Source organism: Pavona decussata, unplaced genomic scaffold (genome assembly GCF_977016875.1).
Source record: "Pavona decussata unplaced genomic scaffold, jaPavDecu1.1 SCAFFOLD_40, whole genome shotgun sequence".
NCBI lineage: Eukaryota > Metazoa > Cnidaria > Anthozoa > Scleractinia > Agariciidae > Pavona > Pavona decussata.
This window is the reverse complement of record NW_028145462.1, coordinates 3455280-3477268: the sequence shown is the minus strand read 5'-3', so window position 1 is coordinate 3477268 and position 21989 is coordinate 3455280. Positions and strand designations below refer to the sequence as shown.

At 39.6% G+C, this 21989-nt stretch overlaps 3 protein-coding genes and 1 long non-coding RNA gene across 5 annotated transcripts in view; all 4 read right to left on the bottom strand.

Annotated features, from left to right (window-relative positions):
* Positions 1-21989, bottom strand: part of LOC146483249 (uncharacterized) — a 333500-nt gene that overhangs the window by 251616 nt on the left and 59895 nt on the right. The window lies entirely within an intron of this gene.
* LOC146483256 (homeobox protein MSX-2-like) lies at positions 6164-11322 on the bottom strand. Of its 2 annotated transcripts, XM_085106316.1 has the most exons (3): positions 11148-11322; positions 9389-9792; positions 6164-7302 (listed from the first exon to the last, which is right to left on the bottom strand). In XM_085106316.1, exons 2-3 carry the CDS (start codon positions 9627-9629, stop codon positions 6869-6871), a joined length of 675 nt encoding a protein of 224 aa, XP_084962442.1. In that variant the 5' UTR covers positions 9630-9792; positions 11148-11322; the 3' UTR covers positions 6164-6868. The 2 variants fall into 2 exon arrangements, with proteins under 2 accessions (XP_084962442.1, XP_084962441.1); XM_085106315.1 differs by having other exon boundaries at positions 9389-11322.
* LOC146483255 (ATP-binding cassette sub-family C member 4-like) lies at positions 13256-15355 on the bottom strand. The gene is made up of 2 exons (XM_085106328.1): positions 14989-15355; positions 13256-13918 (listed from the first exon to the last, which is right to left on the bottom strand). Exons 1-2 carry the CDS (start codon positions 15353-15355, stop codon positions 13314-13316), a joined length of 972 nt encoding a protein of 323 aa, XP_084962454.1. The 3' UTR covers positions 13256-13313.
* LOC146483254 (ATP-binding cassette sub-family C member 4-like) lies at positions 15675-16761 on the bottom strand. Its single transcript, XM_085106333.1, has 2 exons — positions 16217-16761; positions 15675-15972 (listed from the first exon to the last, which is right to left on the bottom strand). Exons 1-2 carry the CDS (start codon positions 16759-16761, stop codon positions 15675-15677), a joined length of 843 nt encoding a protein of 280 aa, XP_084962459.1.

Sequence of the window (21989 nt, the reverse complement as noted above, 5' to 3'; positions counted from 1 at the left end):
TGATTCCTTAATCCTGCAGAGAAGAAAATGATGTGCTTAAGTTTTATTAAATATGCAAAAATACTAAAGATTAGAATTATAGAGGAACTTTTAGACGGTAGTGTGTAAACCGTCTCAACAGGAGGTCGTAGCAAGGTAATTCGCAAAATAAGCAGCTGTCGGAGTCTTTGTTCTTAGTCAAAGTAGCTAATTATTACCATGCTTGAATTTTGAAAATCTTGCTCTTTTACCCAAAACATTCCCTGTTCAGTACACCGCTGGAAAAGATGTTGGTCAGAAACTTATTTTGAGATGGCGAAACTGAAAATCTTGCTCTTTTACCCAAAACATTCCCTGTTCAGTACACCGCTGGAAAAGATGTTGGAGAGAAACTTATTTTGAGATGGCGAAACTGATAAAAGCGGCGCATATTGCTTCAGCTACCGGTATAAACTAAAAAAAAAAAAACGTCAGGTAAAAGGTATAAACCATAAACGATGAGACCCATCAGCTTTCTGGGAAGCTTTTGACCTATGAGCTTGTTTGCTTTCTTCTTGTTAGGAAATAAAAGCACGTGCGGCTTTTAAGACTTATAATTTTCCGGCATTTTTCTCGCGGAGGAAAACCCACGAAATTAGATCACCCCATAATTCCATCAGGTCGCATCGTTCACACTGCACGGGACAACGTGTTCTCAATCGAGTGTATATACCCAAGATAACTGCCATATGTCAAGAAAATATGCACATTTGTTGTTGGTGATTTTTTTTAGCTGTTTAGCTGTGTTTAGCTATTTTTTTTTTCTTGTTATGTCTTGCTTCTTGTTGACCGTGGTGTTTTGTAAAATTAGTGTAAACGGCGTTAGCTCTCGCGATGAGCACTTTTTTTGGCTCGCACAGTAAACGTTAAAACAAAATGTTGTTTAAATAAAAAAAATATACACATGGCGGATATTCGTTTGTGGACACTGTAGTATTTTTCTGTTCCTTCGGCGAAGTGAACTTTTTTTTCGTGGGTGAGGCTCGAGGAAAAGCGTGAACCTAGAGGACACTTACGTTCTGGGTAAAGGCCATCACGTTGCGAGCAACAACATCTGAAGTAGAACAATGAATGCGTGACATCGCGAGCAATATTGCACCAACATTGCTCGCAATAAAGCTGTAACGTGTTCATTTCCATTATAATTTAAAAGTATAACTGGTAGGATTGATATTATAATAAACATCAAAAAGTGTCAGTAATGGTTACAAAAATACAGACGTTTCGGGTATATTACAATTGCAAGTGTCACACATCACCAACGAACTTTCCGTTCACCGTTTATTACTGATAATTTATAAATTGTTTTCAATGTCACGCATGTTATCGTTGGAAAATGTTTTAAAATGTAATCAACCTTTAATAGATCGGCCGGTTCTTAGGGGTCTTCTAGAGCATTCAGAGGGGAATGGATTCCGACGTCGATTACTAAAGCTCGGACAATAAGAATGTTTCCTTTGAGGTCCGCAACGGTAAGTGGTGCCATCTCAAGAATGGGAATTATGTCTTGTTTTTAAACGGCAACCATCTTGGATCCACCTTCTTGGATTTCTGGATTTCGCCTTAACTTCAAAAACCCACCAGAAATTAACCAAAAAGTGATAAAAAATGAAAGTTACGTAAAAGAGTTAATTCCAATTTTTGAAAAATTAAAACTGCCTGTCAAAATTTGGTTGCCATGTTAACACCAAATTCAATGAATATTGACTTATCACACCATATTCTTCCAAAAATTTGATGAAAAAGTCGCCAAGTTTCGCAGCACTTACTTTCATGTTGAAAAAGTTGTAAAAGTTCAAAGTCCGCGGAGGCAGATTGGTTTAACGCCATAATGTTAAGCATCTGCCAAGCGGTCGGATGTCATCAGGGGCACCGAACGACAGTTTTCTCTCAAATCCTTTGGAAAGCAATTTTAGGCTATCTGGAGTGTCTTTAAAGCTCTGTAGGTTCATTTTAGGCCGCGCTATAATATTTTTATCTGTTCGGTCATTCTAGGGGAACTAGAGTCTTTTAGAAATTACTAGGGCATTTTTGTCCATTTCCCGAAAACCTTGGGTCTTATTTCCTTTCTGAAAATCTTAGCTAACCTTTCTTCGGTACCCGAAATCAAATTTTTATTAATCCGAAAACACTAGGCCTTAAATTTTCCATTTCAGGAACGTACGAGGTGAAAATTCCCTTTAGAAAATTGTAGGGGATTAAGGGCCTTTCGAACAGATAATTTACCGAAATCGAAACGATCCGTTGGGTGTCCCTGTGTCATTCCTGGATTCGAAAAACAGTGGGTAATTTGCGTAAGGTTGATCCCGTGGAGAAATGTAATTGGGGATAAAACTGAGCGTGGAAACGGCTTAAAAGTCACATTCTGCATGCAAACTGAGAGGCACACCTTCGGATGCATAGCGCACGCTTGTCACGAAGGTTTTTTTTTTTTTAATTTGACACATCCTAGCTTCAGTTTGAGAAATTAATAGGAGAAAATCACTAGAAAAATCACATTAAAATTAACCAGTTTACCAGGTTTGAGATTGTGTCGTTAGATTGCAACCATGTAGAAGGCTTTCAAAGCTCGAAAAAATAAGACGCTTTGTATCGATCAGTTGGGGGACACCATGTCAGAATTAGAGACATTTGTATCGAATTTTGGCAGGTCACAGCCTGGTTACTACCATGAAACAAAACCAAACTTGGTAAACATACTTAATTTTATATGATCTTTTTGGCGATGGGGTTCATTTCTTCATATGACGCAATTATGTAAATATGACGTATATAATATGACGTATGTATGACGCCATATGTAAAGTAGGGCCCAGTCCCTTTAAATGAACTTCGGAACCGGCAATGATCAAGAGTGGCTTGGCCCGCAATATACAATGAAGGCTTAGTGGTTCGGAAACCTAGTAGAGCGCGTAATATTGCAACGCCTAAAGGATTATCAATCTACGTTATTTAAGTGTTTATAGAGTTAGCAAGTGACTGTAAATATAGAGGGAACGGAGAGGAAACGGGAATGGGGAACAGATGTTAAATGCTTACGTTTAGTTTTCAATTACCACCTTGAATTCAGTTTTAAGAAGCAGTATTGATCAAGTTAGTATTCCGTTACAAATTTTATCAAATGAAAGGTCTATTCATCCAAGAAAGGAAAAACAAAAGGAAAATATCTAGGGAGTAGTTTTAATGTGGACCAGTTGAGAAAAATTGGCCTGTTAACTTACGGTATAAACAGCCTGCAAAAAATTCAATTACTCTAAAATTTTCTTCAGAAAAATATAGTTTCCAAAACGTCTTAAGCAATATCCAAAGGGTCATTGGCGTTCCTCTTAAGGTACATCCAGTTTAAGACTGTTAAATGTCCTATGCGCTTGGTCCTGTAATAAAGGTTTTACAATTTTTCAACCTCTTCTGGTCGTCTCAGCATGTTTTGCCCGTAAACACAATAACTTTACCCTGAGAAGCCCGTGGCAAAGAAAACTGGGTTCGATTGCGTTAGATTTGGGTAATCATTAGTTGAAACTTGACTTTTGACTTCTATATTGTCACTAGCTTTGCGATACTGTTTATTGCAATTTTTAACAACATGCAGAGCTTATCCATTTCAAACTTGATACCTCGCTCAACACTTGTCAGTTTACACCCAGTGAAGGTTGATGCTGACTTGAAATGCCAACAACGACTGCAGTTGGTGAACCTTTTTTTCCCATCACGTTTAGAATTAAAGTCAGGGAAGATGTATTTGTAGTCAACAACTGGAGATTCTAGACCTAATCACCTTTTGGTGCTGCATGTCCACAAGGATAGATCTGACGATTTCAATTTGCTAGATATTGCCAATGATTTTGTCGGTGAAAAAGGAAACAAAACATACATATTTGGCAATGTTTTGTGTGCAAACAATATCCTAACGAAGTTAATAAAATTTAAGCTTGTTGTACACAAAATCTAACTGTGATAGATGTATTTTTTCATTCAGTGACACAGGCATACTCGGGAGAAAGAAAATCCGAGTTCTCCTAACAGGGGTCGAACTTACAAGTCGTCATGCTCTACCAGTAAGCTACAGGAGACTCTTGGGAGCTATCTTGCAAACCACTAGGATTTGAGTGTCGATGAGTGGTATTTGTGACAGAAATGACCTAGCTTTCACGAGTTTCCCATAGCTCCAATTGGTAGGGCATCCGAACTGGTAATCGGTAGCTCAAAAGTTCGACTCCTGTTAGGAGAACTGAAAATACATCGATCGGAAAATACATTTTTATGAACATTTAAGCTTGTTGCACTGAAAATCTAGTTAGTTTTTCCTTCAGAAGTGTTTTTGTTAAACTCTTGTTGAACATTGAAACTGGTTTTCAAGTGAGAAAACATGCTGGTGTGAACGGCCAGCATGTTTCCCCTGACATTTATTTATGGCAAGTGTTATTTCTCTTGTACATAAAAAATTTCGCAAGTTTTTCCTTAAAAAAACTCTCCCTGTTCAAACACTTGCGTGCTTATTACAAAGAAATGCATTGCAGACACGAAGGAAAACTTGTCAAGGATTTTTTTAACACGGGGAAATGTAACTCTTTGAGTCGAAGGAAAGAGTATCTTTTAAGATTTTCTGCGTTCGTGAAGTTGGAGAAACGAATATCACTACTTGAAATGAAAGAACTGATGAAAAGCTTTCTTTTTTAAAAAAATGATCAAAGTGTAAAACGACATTACATGGCTATAGGTTGTATTGTAAGTCAAACGATCTGTTCCATCCCCATTGTGTTTAGTTGGCCCTGTTGCTCCAAGGGCTCCTCCTAAACTTTGACCTTAGTATAAATTGTCACAGCCCATCCTGAAGCGCAGTTCAGCGCTTGGGTGGATTCCAGCTTTAAATTTATAACCATTCTAGACATACAATAGGAAAGCCAAATCAGCTCCCCAAATAGTGCTGTATTCTATTCTACTCACGGAAACGCCCCCATTTGTGGGGCTAAAGGAATCTTTATAACTCAAGGGTGAAAGCTGGACAGGAGTTGGGCCAGGAGGGGAAAAACAAACAAAGAGGCCGCAAATTTGTGTTTCAAAGAGAAGGAATCTCTAAAATATTTCCACGTTTCAGTATTTAATAAGCTGTTTCTCTAGCTTTGAAACTGCGACTCAGTGAATCCGAGATATTGTGAATGGCGAATCCGCCTTAAACAAACAAACACAACCTGCCGAGATCCGAGAAAAATGAAGTACCAAAAAAGTACCTTCTCAGAGGGTCACGCCTCACATATCGCAGCCCTGCAAGCAAAGAAAATAGCCCTCACAGTAGGGAATATAATTCACGTTACCGAGAAACAGAAGGTTCCGAGAAGATGGAGGCTTGGTACGACATAGTATAACGAACATTAATTTAAGGACGGTGCCTACTAATACCGAAGTATTTTTGTGCGGCTTATGACTATGCGGGAAAAAAAGATCTTAGCAGGGCCTCTTGAAATCCAAAAAGAAAATTGGGGGTAACCACGCATTTTTCAGAGATAACTAAGCAATAATATCTCTAAAAAGCGCCAAAATATAAAGCAATGTATGGGATTTTTTTCCTAAATTGAAGTTTAATTATCTCTGAAAAATGCATGGTTACCTCTAATTTTCCTTTGAGATACCAAAAGCACTTGCTAAGTTCTGGTTTCTTCGTATAGTTTTAAACTGCCCAAAATTATCCCTGTATTAGTAGGCACCACCCATAGGAAACCCAAGTATCTCGAGATGCGCAGTAACAAAAGAAGGCGCCGTCCTTAACCCTATCTAGACCACGCTTTCTTTCGTCTGCAGGGACCGGGGAGGGGGGAAATTCCCCCCGCCTCATATCTCCACGCCTATTGAAGGTATGACAATGACACTTTGGAGTATAAATAGTACGTCCAAAAAGCTGTCCTTTGAAGCCCGCAACAAGAAGTGATAATGCCATTTTAAGTGGAAATTACCTCATGATTGTCAAATGGCGGACATCTTGGATCCGCCAGCTCCAATTTCTGGATTTCCCCTAAACTTTCGGAAAGCGACCAAAATTGAACAAAAAGCAATCAAAACCACTAGAAGAACGCTAATATGAATTAAGAACATTAAAATCACGGTAAGAAAAGTACTTTTTCTTTATTTAACAATGGGATTTTTCTTAAAAAAAAAAAAACTGGCTTGTCAAAAATTGGTCCCCGTGGTAATATAAAAGTCAGTGAACACTAACCGATCACACCAAATTGTTCTCAGCTAAATTTCTGAAACAGTCAGCAAGTTTCATGGCGTTTACTCGAATATTTAAAATGTTCTTTAGGTTGAAAGTCGCCGCGGATAGAATCCCCCACTCCCGGGTCCAGATAGATTTAAGAAATGCCGAGATGAATGGTGAGAAAGGCTAATGAAAGAGAAAGGGTCAGGAGAGAATCAAATCATTACGGAACAAACACCTTGGAATGGAGGCATTTATCAATTTCGACCGCCTTGAAACATGAAACATATCTTGGACAGCTATTTTGACCTCGAAAAGAAACGCACCTTTCCTTTGCATTCGCAATGATATACCACGTTAATTTACTTCTCTGGATATACCTTGGGACGTTTTCACAAAAAATCCTTTACATTCATATCCGCATTTTTTTAATAAGTCTTAAAGCGTCGTTAGATAGTAACACTTCATTTGATCCCGCCGCCATATTGCTTTTTACAGCTCTTACTAACTGAACAAGGACAAGAAAACTGTCCGAAACGTTAACCGCAGAACAATCCCGAATTCCACCGCCGAAAGATGCCCCGAATTTATTGTTGCAGCTCAAGTTTTCTTATCACTTGTCGTTAACGTGCTCATCCCACGCTGGAATTATTGCGAGGATCAAAAGTTTGTAGGAGTTGCATGTGCTGACGGATAGGACAGCTGCGGATGACAAAATACCGGATGGAGACCTGACTGACAAAAGTTATACGGCGTGCTGTTACCAGGGTGACAGTGCTGATTGCAGTGATGTATTCCCGGATGTTGAGGGCCACCATACATGTTCCCGGTCGTGCGTGCACTGAATTCTATTTCTGCAGCAACCTTTCTCTTCCATTTTGTGCGGCGATTTTGGAACCAGATTTTAATTTGAGTTTCTGTCAGCTTAAGAGACTTCGAAAGCTCCGTGCGGCGAGAGATCGTTAAGTATTTGCTTCTGCGAAATTCACCCTCGAGTTCCTTGACTTGTGTGGTTGTAAAAGCGGTTCGTTTTCTCTTCTTGGTTGGATCTCTGCCTCGTCTTCGCTCACGTAAACTTCCCTCTTGTTGCAATTCTGAAAGAAAGGAAAGACTTCAAATAATCAAACTTTACATTTTGTTAAACCGATTATCTAAATGTGTTTTTTGTTGTATGCTAGATTTAAAAGAATTTGATTAGCTCTCCATTAAACTTTCGGCCCTGGAAGGTCCGGATTCTAGACCTAAGCAACTCATCTAGATATAGCGTCATTCTTACCCCTTTTATTCTCGAGTACGAAAATGTCTCAAGACTCATGTTGTACAACAGTGAAAAACGAACAGAGTCATAGAGACCACTGCTCAGCTGGTACCATGTGATCAACCACAGACTCAAAATTTTGAAGCCCCTTCCACCGAATTATAATAATCATCACCACAGAAAGATAGTGATCAGTAGCTTTCTTTGTGAACTCTGAAAGTAGTTCATTCTTGTCATTTTATCACTAGGAAATTTATTGAGAATTTTTTTGAGAACGAGATGTTATCTATAAATTACCACGTTGCGCCAATCCAAAATAGCTAAAAACAATAAAAGATAAACTTAATTTACTTTCCCTTACTGTGTACCAGTTCTTATTAAAATTTTACGACGTCAAGTTATTAATTAAATCTTATGTATTGTATATTTGTATTGTTTTGTTGTGACTAATTGTGAGCGAATTTTGAATCAAATTAAGTAAACTGCCTCATCATACAAAAGCGGTTCCTTTGTTCATCTGGAATCTTCCAAACCACAGACATAAAAAGGAAAAAAAAAATGTGAAAAAGACTTTTTTATTGGAACTCAAAACAAACAAATATTACTCACTATTGCATGAAATTAACTTCTGCTGCATTGTGGAGTCACTTTTAAATTTCATATCAAACTTCTACGAGTTTGCACATGAGGACTTCCATTCTGTAATCACAACAAGGGGTGAAAGCTAATACAGTCTTGTCACGTACTCTATGGTTCACTTCCAAATTTATAGTTAGGTCCAAACAAAGGAGAATCGCATTTAATCAAGCAAAACGTTGAATACCAAACAGCTTTAGCATCCTTGATCTTCTTCTGACAGGTTTTCACTGAAGGATCACCATAAATTGAGTTGAAATAAGCTTCTGTTTGAAAATTTCTTTTATAGTTGTGGTTGAAATGAATTTGGATAACGTTGTGTAGTGATTTTAAAACAAATTAAAGGAATTAATCGAGTTGAATTTAATTCCTCTGTTATTTTCTATATTATCTGTTATACTCTCAACTATTTTTCCCGCGTTTCAGTTAACACTTCTGTAACAACATTTCAAAGCCGAACAACAATCCTTTACTATTCAGGTTTTTGGACCAAAAGATGTTACCACACGTTGCGAACTACAGTTTTGCTAGTAACGTAAGAACCCATCTGGATTCCCTCATTTCTGATTTTAAGTAGAAAAGTACTGTCCGAATCTGCTAAAGTGCTAGAAAAGGTAGAACCCTGGCGTGTAGTAAACATCACAACTTATCTACTGCTCAGTACTTATAGCAACGCAATACTGAAGCTGTTAATAATCTGCTTCAATTTTAATCGCTTATTGACTGCCTTCTCAGATTATATACCTGTGCAAACGGAAGATCCATTGCGCCTTTTCAAATTTCAATGTACGTCAAGAGTAAAACTGGTCGAATAGTCGACACCTAAATGCTTTAACACTGATTAGCAATCCATTTGGTTGAGTTAATATCAGATATTATCTACTACAAGACGTCAAAAGTTAAATATTTTCCACATCAGTCTGACATGAGTTTATTAGTAGGGCCGGAAAATCTAAGATGTTAAAATGTTTATGCTTTCCGGCCATTTTCATCAACAACATTTCCATTTTAGTCCTTACGAGGTCGGCGTTGGCGCCTTTTGAACCCGGCGATGACAAACGTTTAGTCAAGTATGTTGTCTGTAAATAGCCGTCAGCCAGAGACCGTTCACATGAAATCGCGTGATCGTTTTGTTTGTTTTACAATGTTTAACAAGTTGTTAATAGGTTTTCGCGGGTTTTCGCAGTTTCGAACTTACGTGCTATCGAGCGTTAAAGGGGCATATTTATTTCTTTACATGTGAAAATGCTAAGAGTTAAGCTTGTTATCTCCCTTTCGAAACTCACCTGTTGTTTTACGAGATCTGTCGAGTGGACAGCTGTAAGCCTGATACTGTGGCCATGGACTTAAAGCGCCAAAAAGAAAAGGAGGGTATGTCGCCGTCTGTACATTATGCCGAAGACATTCAGTTGTGTCTTGGTGCTGGTACTCGAGTGGAAAGCTGCCTTCTGGTGCTTCTTTCTTGTCGCGTAGGATGTTGTCGATAGAGAAGCTGGACGAATTGCTGTAAGTCGATTGTGAATCCATTGTACTGACCTGTGTGGCAGCTTCCGATATCTTAATCTTAAATCATTTGTTGGTTTCACACAAGTTAAGGCAATACGCCAAGTAAAGACTAACCTTCTTTCATTCAGTTGGGAGCCTCCGGTGATGATCGGGTTAAATACTGATCAATATCGGACTGCAGAACCTGTTTTTATCATTTGAAGCATTTCATTGGTTAATTGATTAATTAAAGTTAACCACTGAGAGTGTTTTGTTCAAGACCTTATTGAAAAAAAGAAATTGAGGCGTCGAAATTATTTTGTTTAAGATAGCAAAACCCTAAAAAAAAAAAAAAAAATCTAATAAGGCAATTATAGCAAAAATACTTCCCACAGTTATTGTTAGCGAAGGATCCTGAACAGAGAGTTAGATCGTATGACACTTGCTATGTTTAGTTATTGACAATGAAATTCACGCCGATAGTTATTATAAAACAATTAAGCGGCAGCATTATTACTCTATTAGCACACCGAATTATCCGTTTATTCTTAATTGTGATAAGCAACGGAAGGCTTTACTTAAGCAAATTAAACATGTGTTGGGTCATTTACAGTTTGTTTGCAGTTTCAAACTATTGAATCGAGAAACAGAGCTTTCTGGTTGGCTTTCGTTAGACTTCATTGTGAAGTTTGCCGTTCTCATCGGCTTGTTCAAAAGTTACGCCGTTTAATAACCTCGCAGTTGGATATCGAGTGTTATTTCATTCTCAGCGGCATGCCCGGTTGCCCTTTTCTCTTATAATAGACAGCAATAATGCAGATCTAAAAACAGCCTTTGTTTCCCATGTTTAATTAACGTTTCTAACGATGGTGTACAAAGAAGTCGTTTGCGTTTTGTTTCGCTCTGAAACGCGAGTTTTCATTGAATGTTGTGTATAGACTTCATAGCACGCGTCCTTAAACAGAGAGTCGTGTAGGAAACAAAAAGTTAATCCCCAATTCACAGGTTTCTTAAATGGTAATTAAAATCACTTTACACTCCCTGATTCTTTCATTCGCCGCGTTATTAAACTTTTGTTTGAAAGCAAAATTGTTAGAATAAACAGTCATAATTTGGCGTCACGCTCGGAGTACGGCGGCACGTTCAAAGAGCAGGAATTTTTTGGCCTGTGGGTTCATAAGTTGAAGCAAGCCTTACGTGCGCGAAAAAACGTGCTCTGGACAGGAAACAATCAAGTTTATTTCTAAAGCGGAATTGCAATTTAACAACAAGACTACACCATATTGGTTATATAATCAACGTAGACCCAGTAAATTGAAAACAGCAGACAGTGGTTAAAAAGAAGATTTTATGATTTCGTGGTGATTTGACAATTTCATTAGCCAATCAATTCGAAGAATGCGACCGCGGGGTGTTTACAAGAACGAATCATTAAACAGATACTGAACTGTTACTAAGCGTGGCCTGCGATTAAGTGCACTGAATAATTCTTTCAAGTGGAATGATGTAAATTACCATGCAGGGGCATGGGACAAAGAAAGGAGAATATATTCGGAGTACCTTATTCCATGAGGGTCGTATTGCCATGCCATTCGGCACATTATTTGGATGCTCTTTCACTGGGCGTCTAAGAGACTTCTGACGAGCTGTCAGTCATTTACTAAGTTCAAATGGTACATCGCCTTGGATAGTTCTGATCAAATTAATGACATAGGTAATATCCGATCAGTATTCAGTAGTGCACGGGGGATCACGGGAAAGCTAAGTTAAGCTTCGTATATTACTGCTTTTTCAAGTTGTTGTTTATGGAACGAACATCATATCATTATTAATAACTGAGAGTAGTTAGTCACAATTTCTTTAAACTGGAAGGATCCCCGTCTGTCCGTCCGTCCGTCCGTCCGTCCGTCCGTGATGTCAGTGGTTCGACGTCGTCCCGCGGGTCCGGCTTTGCCACGCCGGCGAAGTACAAGATGGCGGCACGTCGAGCAATCTCCGAAAATCAAATCTTGAGAAATGCGTTGAATCAATCGAAGACTGAACGAAAATGTCTGCTTTGTTAACGATAACAGGTGATGATGTTCGCAATGTTCTACAATCTATTGCGCCATCTCTCGTGTGTATACCGACTTTTTTATCGAATGAAACGTTCAAGCTAAGTTTTCCATTTTTCTTGCTCCATCAACTAGTCACAGCTCTTCTGCTAGGTGTCAAGTGGTTTACTTGGCAGACGAACTAGCGAGTTTGCAACGACTGTATACATGAAGGGAAGGGAACTAAGTTGTTCCAAGCATCTTCAACAGGTGCATCACAGGATGCTCAAGCGGTTGAAGGACAACAAGTTTTCTTCAAAAGATCATAATTTAATGCACTGAAGGAAAGTCTTAAGCGATTGTCAACAATTTATTAATACTGAACGATCCCCAATATACCCCCAAAGCTAGTTTAGTGGCCTTAGCTCCCACGAGTCTCCAGTCTCCAGTCTCCAGCTCAGTGGTAGAGCATCCGAACTAGCAATCGGAAGGTCTTAGGTTCGACTCCTGATAGGAGCACTCGGATTTTTTCCCGAGTATGCCTGTGACATTTACTGATTAATACATCATTTTCATAAAATATACAGTTTCTCATTTTGGATGCGTTATGTTACTTAACTACAGAGAAAGAAAATTTATGCAAGTTCAACTCTGTTGCAAATAATTAATAATTTGTATGAACTATGAACTCAGTATTAACAACAATAGAGTGCATGATTTTAACATGATAGTATGGAAAACGAGAAACCTTTAACGACAAAATTATCATAGTATGGCTTTTAATCAGTAAGAGAGTTTGAAACCAAGAAAAAAGGTGTCTGTAAAAGTTATTAGTGTTTACTTTTTTCTGCGATAACAACAGATTGTAGATTACATTTGGCTGCTTATTTGTTTACGTGCATTCATCAACGTTTCTTTAAAGGTGACGCTCTCAGGTTTGAGTGTTCTTTTATCCTCTGGCTCTAACAGAAGAGAAAGTGCGTGACATCCAATTTTTGGTCAAAGGTTTGCAAATGGTGACTGAAAGAAAAGTTTCTTAAAAATCTAGTCCCAGTGCGACGTAATCTCGAATTTCGCCTATTTTAACGAGGTAGAAAATACTATGTTTCTGAAAAAGAAAACAAGGAAGTTTTTCAAAATTATTAAAATGTGTCATATTTTTAACAATATTTTGCTTATTTTGTCTGCAAATTTAAGTCACAGATATGATTTCATTCTACAATCTTCTTCGAGGTTTGGAGGGTTCATTTTCAACGCATTTGGGGCGAAAATTGTCAATTTCTGACTCTAGCTATGCAACTTTCATGATAGCGCGTGCTCATTTGGCAAGGACGATTTCCACAGAAAGTAGTAAAACTACTTAACCCTTCACCGTTTATTAGCAATTGGACAAGAGATGAAAAATCAAAACTAAAGGCTTTATCTTCTTCTAATTGAGTTTAGCTAACAGAACGAATAGTGTGATTTATAGAGCAAAATCTCGCAAGATGTCCAGTTTACCACATTTCCATGTGCATAAATAATTACAGTGTAGGGACGGGTATTTGGAGACAAAGCTCGCAGTAGTCTCGTAACTGAAGTAAGCCACCTTAAAAAATTCGATAATTACAATGCTTTCATACTTAACCAGTTAGCTTTGGTTGCTGCAAAAGTTCACAGTCTTTCCAATATCTCGCACGATATATTTAAACGTTTACCTGGCGGGATTTTGATTTCGGCACAATTCTGCAAATTTCCCCTCCTCGTTTCTCAACAGCACTTCTGGCTTATCAAACTCTACAACCTCGCCTCCCTCAAGAACAAGAACACGGTCGTAATCTAAGATGGTGTCGACGCGGTGAGCAATCGTGATTACGGTACAGCGGTCAAACTTACTGCGAATTGTCTCTTGTATCAGTCTGTCTGTAGCGAAATCCACATAAGCGGTGGCTTCATCTAGAATAATGATCTTATTTTCTTGTAGGAGTGCTCGAGCGAGGCACAGAAGCTGTTTTTCGCCCACACTAAAGTTTGTTTCCCCTTCAGAGATTTCGTAGTACAGTTCTTTATCTCGTTCTTGTACCAGTGACTTCAGCTGTACAGCTTCTAAAGCGTTCCAGATTTGGGCATCTTCAAACTGGGTTCCAGGGTCCAGATTGAGCCGTAAGGGACCGCTAAACAGTACAGGGTCCTGGAGAATAACTGATATCTTGGAGCGATAACTCTGCAGTGATAGTTGCTGAATGTTTTGGCCATCAATGAGAATTTGGCCATGTGGTTCAGGCATGCGCATTAGTGAGGCCACAAGTGATGACTTCCCTGTTAGAGTGAAAAAAAAAGAAGCTAAACAAGTGTTTTTTTATTTCCTTATCTATAGCGACTATATACAATGATCAGAGCAAAACTCGCATTTTGATTGGTCTACGGGGATTTTGTGATCAAAGTATAGGCACGCGAATGACGTCACATTGACGGATAAATCTCTTGTAAAATCCTGCATCAATTAAGGTGCCAGATTGTTTGCCAATCTTAAGTCTTCATGGCCTTGCAGTAGCTAACATCGGTGTACTCTCTTTATATAGATCATAAATGACGTAATAAAAACCTAATTTTCATTCTCAATCGCCACGACAACACTACGGCGATGCTGGAAAACATTTCTGATTTTGTGCGGAATAACCGATATTAACACAAAGTATAACATAAATCAGCAAATAGAGCTCATCTGAACGTTCTTGTGTCCTATCATAACGCACACAGGAGATCTAAGCGTGGTAAGAACATTAGTCATGTTCTTCTTTGTTCTCACCACGTTTTGATGTCATCTGTGCGTTATCAGAGTACGCATGCATGGCCGAATGGAATCTATTTGTTAATTGGTGGACTTCCATTATTTTAAGGACGGTATCTACTAATACAGAAGTATTTTTGCGCGGTTTATGACTGCGTTTATGCGGTTTATGCGGTAAAAGCAGATCTTAAGAAAATTGGGGGTAACCAAGCATTTTTCAGAGACAATTAAGCAACAATTATTCTAAAAAGCAGTACAATACATAGCAATGTATGGCGTTTTATTTTTCCAAATTGAAGGTTTATTATCTCTGAAAAATGCGTGGTTACTCCCAATTTTCTTCTTGGATACCAAAAGCACTTGCTAAGTGCTGCTTTCTCCGCATAGTTTTAAACCGCGTAAAAATATCCTTGTATTAGTAGGCCCCACCTAAGGAAAACCGTGTATCTCGAGATGCGCAGAACGTATGCGCAGTAGCAAAAGTAGGCACCGTCCTAAACTGTTTCGTCTTGTGTTCTTCAGGAACATTAGTTGTCGCAGCTTCGACTTCATGAGGCGTTACAGAATTTCAAAGTTGCAAAAGACGTTAGTTACATACCAGCGCCTGTTCGTCCGGCAATACCGATCTTCTCAGCAGCTGCCACTGACAAGTTCAAATTCCTAAGCACCTCAGGTCCTCCACTGTAATACACCAGTCGAAGATTTTCAACTTCAATCCGACCCTCTCCTGGCCAGTCTTTTGGCAGCTTCTTTTGGATGCTGTAGCCTGGTTCTGATTCAAGGTTTGTGTACGATATCACTCTTTCCACAGACGTCATCATGTTTTCAACTTCTATGCCCTCGCGCACGGCCCAGTCGAGGTTTTCAAGAAGATCCATACAGTAGATTATTGCCAAACCGGTCAAACCTGGAAAGAAATGAGAGAGAAGTGCCACGAAAAGCTTGCCCTCGCCTTGTGATTTCATTCACTGTTTTTATCTTTCTACAATTCCCAATGTATAGAGAGATATACCCGAACATTAAACGGCTGGAGCCACTGGATCCAAACCAGTTACTTTAAATTAGTGTTTTTTTTTTTCTTTCTCCTTGATTGACCATGAGCGTGTGTTGCCAGTACGAACTTGCAACAACGTTTGGTTTCATATCTATTGGCCTCTTAAAACAAGACTTGGTTTTATGTCTATGTTTTTCTGCATTGATAAATTACTAAAACGAGCTTGCGACACGAGCTTATAAAATCTTAACAACTTTTGTATGTTCACGTGCAAACCATAACGATTGTTTTTATCTGCCTAAACGAGACTGCAATCCAAACTTACAAATTTTAACAATGATTGTTTTTATATGTATGTGAATAAGCATTCCTAAACTCAAGACAATGAACGGTGGAACACCCAGACGCGGGTTCACGCAGTAGGTACTGCTCACAAATCCAATATTCCCACCTGCGTCTTGTGACGTCAATACAGCAATCACACTGACAGCAGTTAAAAACAAAGACGTTATGCACTCCATTCGGAAATGAAGCCAGCGGGCTACTCCAATTGAGACGAACCACGTTTTGTTCAACTGATCCTGAAGTCTGATGAAGGATAAAATATAGTGTAATAGAATCAGTAACAATCACATCAATTTTTGCCGACTTATTTAAGAGGACAAGCACTTATGTTTGTCACATGAACCTAGTTAAATAGCCCTAGCTCCCACGAGTCTCCTGTAGCTCAGTGCACAGATTCCTCTCCTGCTGGGTGAACTCGGATTTTCTTTTTTGCAAGTATGCCTTTGTCAATGACTGAAAACATTCATCTATCACAACAATATCTTACTTGAAAAATTCATCCATAAAGTTATCTTGCTGTTGGTAGTTTCTGATGTCCACAATGCCATCAAGAGTGAGAGAAAAATGCGAGTGGAGTGGACTACGGTTGATCGCCTCCAGCCGAGCAATTTCTCGGGACGTTTTCAAACAGTGCAGTCCATAATATATAACCAGTCCTGTCAGAGGAACAGCAGCCAGCAGTACCCAGAAATTCGCCACTGATGGAACACCCACCGCGAAGAGCAACTTCCAGAAGGTTTCGAAAAGGTCATAAAATGCGATAAACAACAATTCATCCATTACTCCAATGTCCTTGGAAAAGCGATTAAATATTCTTCCACACGGATTCGTGTCGAAGAAATAAACTGGTGTCGTAATAATGGCCTTGAGCATTTTGCTGTGAAGATTTCGTGAAGAGTTGATGGTTGCTTGGTAAAACATTAACGCTGACAAGAAGAGTAGGATGGTTGAACCTATCACCAGTCCTACGTAAAGATAAATGTTGGAGCGATCGGAAGGAGAAGCCCAAGTTACGTCATTCCATTGAGCCATCGACCAATCAGGAAACACTTTTGACACTGAAGAGCAAAGCGAAATGGAGATACAATGTTAGTGTCCTCAACCATTGTATGACACAACTACTTGCAGGTGTGCATTAACATTTAGTTGATGTTAACTCTGGTAACTCAACCACAGTAACTGGCATAGCTCACCTGAAAGCTGTTTTTATGGCTGGCAAGCCCTTGAGAAACGTGTTCGGCACAAAGTGCGCCAGAGCCACCAACATCTGTTATGCGTTCCTTTGGATATTCAGTCCAAGAACGAGATCGAATTTGCGGTGGAAGAGCACAGCGACGTTTGATGTTCGGTAACTAAATACTTGCGGGCTCTGTGAATTAGCCGTTGTAAATGGTTTGATCCAAGGAGTCATGTCATGAGTAAGTAAATCATGATCATCCGTGTGAGTGTAGTTCTGAGAAGGACTGTTTGAGGTGACATCGACTGGCGTTTCAATAACCAGAGTGGAAATCGTCGTCAGAGTCGAGAGATGTCTCCGATGATGACTTCCACTCAGGTTGTCGAGACGTCAGTCAACGTCACCTCAAACAGTCCTTCTCAGGAATGAGATTGTAATTTTGATAGTAATGAGTCTAGAAATCCCGTCACTGGATCGCTGCCACTTCTAACCATAAAAGGTCCTGCTGTATTAAGTATCGAAGTCATCCACTAAGAGTAAGTTCTTAGTTTGTCACTAACAGAGAGAAAACAGCCACACCAGTGAATAAAGGACATGGAGTATGTAAGAAGTAGCTAGATTCTTAAACAAAAGGAAAGGACTTCAAATGAGAAATCTCTGCACCCGATCCCTCACTAAACAGCACCACCAGAGGTGCTAACATACACAAAAAAAAGGCAACGTTTAAAGTATTTATCTACGTTGTCCATTCGATACTTTAATGCAGGCCCCAGTTGTTCAGAAATCGGATTACTCTATCCACTGGATAAGTCACTATCCAGCGGAGCAAATGCACTCCAACTAACGCTTTTGGCAAATTTCTCACACAATCCCACACTTAAATTTGACATACGCTTCTACTCTATCTGAAAAATCTGCACAGATTTTATTTGCCGGATAGTGACCTATCCAGTGGATGAAATTATCCGCTCTTTGAACAACCGGGGCCAGGACATGAACACTTATACACTTTTATTGGTGATTAATAATTGCGCATGTAGTTGGCACTCACCTAGAGCACTGTTACATATGACAGCAAGGAAAACCATCAAGTACACAGGGAGACCAGCTCTGAAGTACTTCCAGTACGTCTTGTAAGACACTGTTCCAAAGTTGCGATCTTCCTTGGGAATCATCAAACTCGTTTCTCCAGACTTCTCAAATTGGCGCCTCTCTCGGATTACTGAATCATAACCAGCACAGTTATTCAATCCATCTTCATTTTTTAGGGCTTTTTCTAACCCGGCGATTCCATTCGGTCCTTTGTTAATTAGGTCAATGTAACTTCCTTCCCATGCAATGGAGCCCTCATTCATGACAATAATGAGGTCTGCATAGTTCATGTAACAGGGTTGGTGAGTCACAAAGAAACACAACCGATCACTGATCGCAGTTCGCACGTAATTCTCGAAAATATGGTTTCCGACCTGGGCGTCGACGCAACTCAACGGATCATCCAACAGATATATGTCAGCATCCGAGTAAAGTGCGCGTGCCATACTGACGCGAGCCCGCTGACCACCACTTAAAACAATCCCACGCTCGCCAATTATTGTCAAGTCTTCGTCAGGGAATTGTGTGATGTCAGTTGTAAGGGCACATGCTTCCACGGTCTTTTGAAACTTTGTCGAATCGAATGGCTTGTTAAAGGTGATATTGTCACGAAGAGTCCCAGAGAACACCCATGGCGACTGCCCTACGAAAGCCATTTTTCCTTTATGCTTGATATTTCCCTTAGAGATTGAAAGTTCCCTAAGTATAGCAAGAAGCAACGAGGTTTTACCACTTCCAACAGGACCTGTGATTATAACAGTCTGAGCTCCCTCTGTTAATATGCTGACATTTTCAAGAAGGATTTTGTCGTTGGTCGCCTTACAGCGTACATTTGTCAAAGAAATTACAGGATTATTCTGATGTTCATTTTTCCCTTGGTCCATTTTAGTTTTACTATGTCGTTTCTCGGTATCAAACCAGGAACCTTCCGCAGTGGCCAAAAGATTCTGAATCCGTGAAACGGACATATTACAGTCAAGAAATTGAGCTAGTCCCCTGTAAAGGTTTTTCGTAAAATGTCTCAAAACCTTTGCGTAAGCAAAGATTACAAACACTGACAAAGGCGTAAGAGAATGGCCAGTAACAAGATATGCGACGAAGATTGGAAGTGAAGTCAATGTCGCTGTGGTGGCAGTAATGGTGTTAAGGCTTGCTTGAAAGGCACTTATTAGACGTATGATAAGGATCTCTTTCCTGCAAAAAAAGGAAAGTGAACGTTTTTATAATAATTGATTGGCGTGATGGTCAAGTGCCCACAAGGTGGGAATTTGGCGTGAGTTCCATCAGTACTTAACGATTCCAATCTTGGTGCCTTTCATGTTGCATTGTCTTTAGAGAAGACATCTTGTTCAGCGTTTTTTCTCTTTAGCTACATTGGTATAAACGGTCACTCGATTTCTACTTTTTTCAGTTGCAGCGAGACGGTGGGGGATTGGAGATGAACACTGAGCAACAACCTTGCGCAGGCGAAGAATTAGTAGAGGTAGACTTCCTTATGAGCAATAACCTTGCGCAGGCGAAGACTTAGTAGAGGTAGACTTCCTTAAACCAAGTTGTAGAGCAAGAGCAAAAAGTAGCCTATCTTCAACGAGATTACGCGTTTATCTTTAGTCATGTCATGCTACAGACAACAGAAATAGGATTCGGTCAGTGTGGCTTGTTATTTTAACGGAAAACTAGTAAGTCCGGGTCGGAAATCAAATGGTACGCGTCATTCTGTTTGATCGAAAGCTTTAGAAAAGATGGGCTGAGAATTTTCAGATTTTCAAGTTCTTTCATTTGTACTTTTTCCTTCATCTGTAAGATCAATTGTGACCAAAGTGGATCATTCAATTACTGCTTACGCGTTAAACTGTGTCCACTCTGATGGGTTTGTGAAATGGTAAACTTACCTGTTAAAACCTCTGGGTTCGAGACATAACCTCTGGGTTCGATAGACATAAGTTAACAGGTAGTAATTATGCATTGCTATTAAAGGGTAAGTCAAGTGAATACCAATAAAATGTCTACTGACCCTCGCAATAGAGAAACTAAATTCCCAAAGTGTTTCTCCCAGCTGCAGACTTTGATTGTGCGTATACCGCGGATTATCTCGTTGATAATCTTAACGCGTTTGTCCGCCAATACCACGGCCCTCTGTCTCAACTGAGTAGCAAGTCGGGAACCGAAGCCTGAATAGACTAAGATGACCAGGAGATAGGCAGTACCGAGCACGGTTGGCCATCCAATGAAGTAATAGAGAACGGCATTACCGACCAAAAAGCCAAAGGGTGCTAATATAAGGTTTGGCAGCGAACGAACCGTCTGGTCCAATCGCTGAACATCATTAGAGATAAGATTAATCACGTGGCCTGTTGTCATCTTCGTCAAATCGGATAACGATATTTGTTGAACCTATGGTGATAGAGAACGTTGTCAGGAAACACTGTTGACGCAGAAGTCTTGACGCTGGCAAAAGCTCTGGCACCACAAACTGAACCTGGTTCAGAGTTCTTTTTTGTTTACAGATACCATTTAAACCGCTTGAACTTCGCCCTTTCCCCCCCCCACCCCCCCCCCCCCCCCCTGTACACAAGTCAACGTGAGTTTCAATACTGTTTTCTCTCTGAGCGTGTGATTAAGTCTGAACGCACTGAAGTGGCTTTTTCGTCGCTCGCTGCTTAAGTATACTTAAGCGACTGTGTATGCCAGTTGGCTGTTTTAACTTTGCATCTCTGCTTAACGATGGCTAAATTGACCATTACAACTTAAATCGTCTTAATGATTGAGTTACAAAATAATAATGATTATGGTAACAAAAAGTTGAAAGAACACTGGCTTTAAGAAGGTTCCAGACCCATCCTATTTGGGGTACAGTGCAAGTAATTTACCACTGCTCTTGGAAGGTGGGCATTCGAGAGGTCAACTTATCCCCACTGAATACTAGTACTTGCTCATAACGGACAGCAAAAATTTAGAAAAGCAGCTAAAGCACAATTTGCTACCTTCACTTATTGCAAAAGAAAATAATAGCAAATTTGTTTCTGTCGTTTTAAAATGGTGATGTTAATCTGTGGTTGAATTCTGAGAGGGCGCGAGTACAGTCTAAAGCTACTGAAGACTTTGCAGCGAAGCGGCTGCCTAGTAACACGACATTTAGGTGAAAGAAAAATTGTGGCGATGCCAACCAGTTAAATTCTATTTGAGAAAGGGTACGGTCAGTGTGGCACGAGAATGCACCGCCTCAAAGTGTTCTGTGGTATATATTAAAGGGGAAGTATCACGAAAATTTGCTGTCATTTCAAAACCCAAAAATGTTTGACTGTCAGCAGAAACAACGAAATAATTGCCAAGTTTGTTAAAACTTATCACCCCAGTGCAATAAAACTGTCGATTAGTGCCTCTGGCCAGAGACAGGGTTGGCCGGTTTGGATTTAAACTTGAAAAATATTAGGCTAATGTTTTTCAAGTTCTCGCATTTTTGTTTCCAAAATGCGTTATAACAGATCACGAGTTGTTTCTTTCAAGAATTGAGTTGATTTCGTTCCTCTCATCATTCTAGAATTATTTGGCAGCTGATTGAAGGTCTTATTTCATCATTTTTAACAAAAGATATCAAAAACCCCATGATACTTCCCCTTTAAGATATTTTAAAGTACAGGTTGCATTCTTTGTTTGCAAACTGACCCTTGAGCTAAAAAGGTAAAGATACTGGATACCTTTCTGTAGACCAACCCAAGAATAGCAGAACGCATTCTCATTCCAACCATGGACGACCTATAATCAAAATGACATTGGGAAATTGCTATGAGCCAAGTGCACAAGCAAACACCAGCAGCGTAGAGATAAATCCACATCCGGAAAGCTGGGGACTCTTCCATAAGTTCTGCAAGCATTCCAATAAGAAATAAGGGCTGTAAAATGCGAACAATGGCGTTTAAGGACGCCAAACTCATGACTAGTACTCTCTCAGAAGTCGGCACCAATCTTATAAGTGCGCTACATAGTCGAG

Excerpts from the sequence above, each read along its gene's own strand:
- LOC146483256 (XM_085106315.1), bottom strand. The coding sequence starts at position 9,629 with ATGGATTCACAATCGACTTACAGCAATTCGTCCAGCTTCTCTATCGAC. Across the intron at positions 7,303-9,388 it reads CAGATCTCGTAAAACAACAG|AATTGCAACAAGAGGGAAGT; the intron begins GTGAGTTTCGAA and ends CCTTTCTTTCAG.
- LOC146483255 (XM_085106328.1), bottom strand. The coding sequence starts at position 15,355 with ATGAAATCACAAGGCGAGGGCAAGCTTTTCGTGGCACTTCTCTCTCAT. Across the intron at positions 13,919-14,988 it reads TGCCGGACGAACAGGCGCTG|GGAAGTCATCACTTGTGGCC; the intron begins GTATGTAACTAA and ends TCACTCTAACAG.
- LOC146483254 (XM_085106333.1), bottom strand. The coding sequence starts at position 16,761 with ATGGCTCAATGGAATGACGTAACTTGGGCTTCTCCTTCCGATCGCTCC. Across the intron at positions 15,973-16,216 it reads TTTATGGATGAATTTTTCAA|ACTTCAGGATCAGTTGAACA; the intron begins GTAAGATATTGT and ends ATCCTTCATCAG.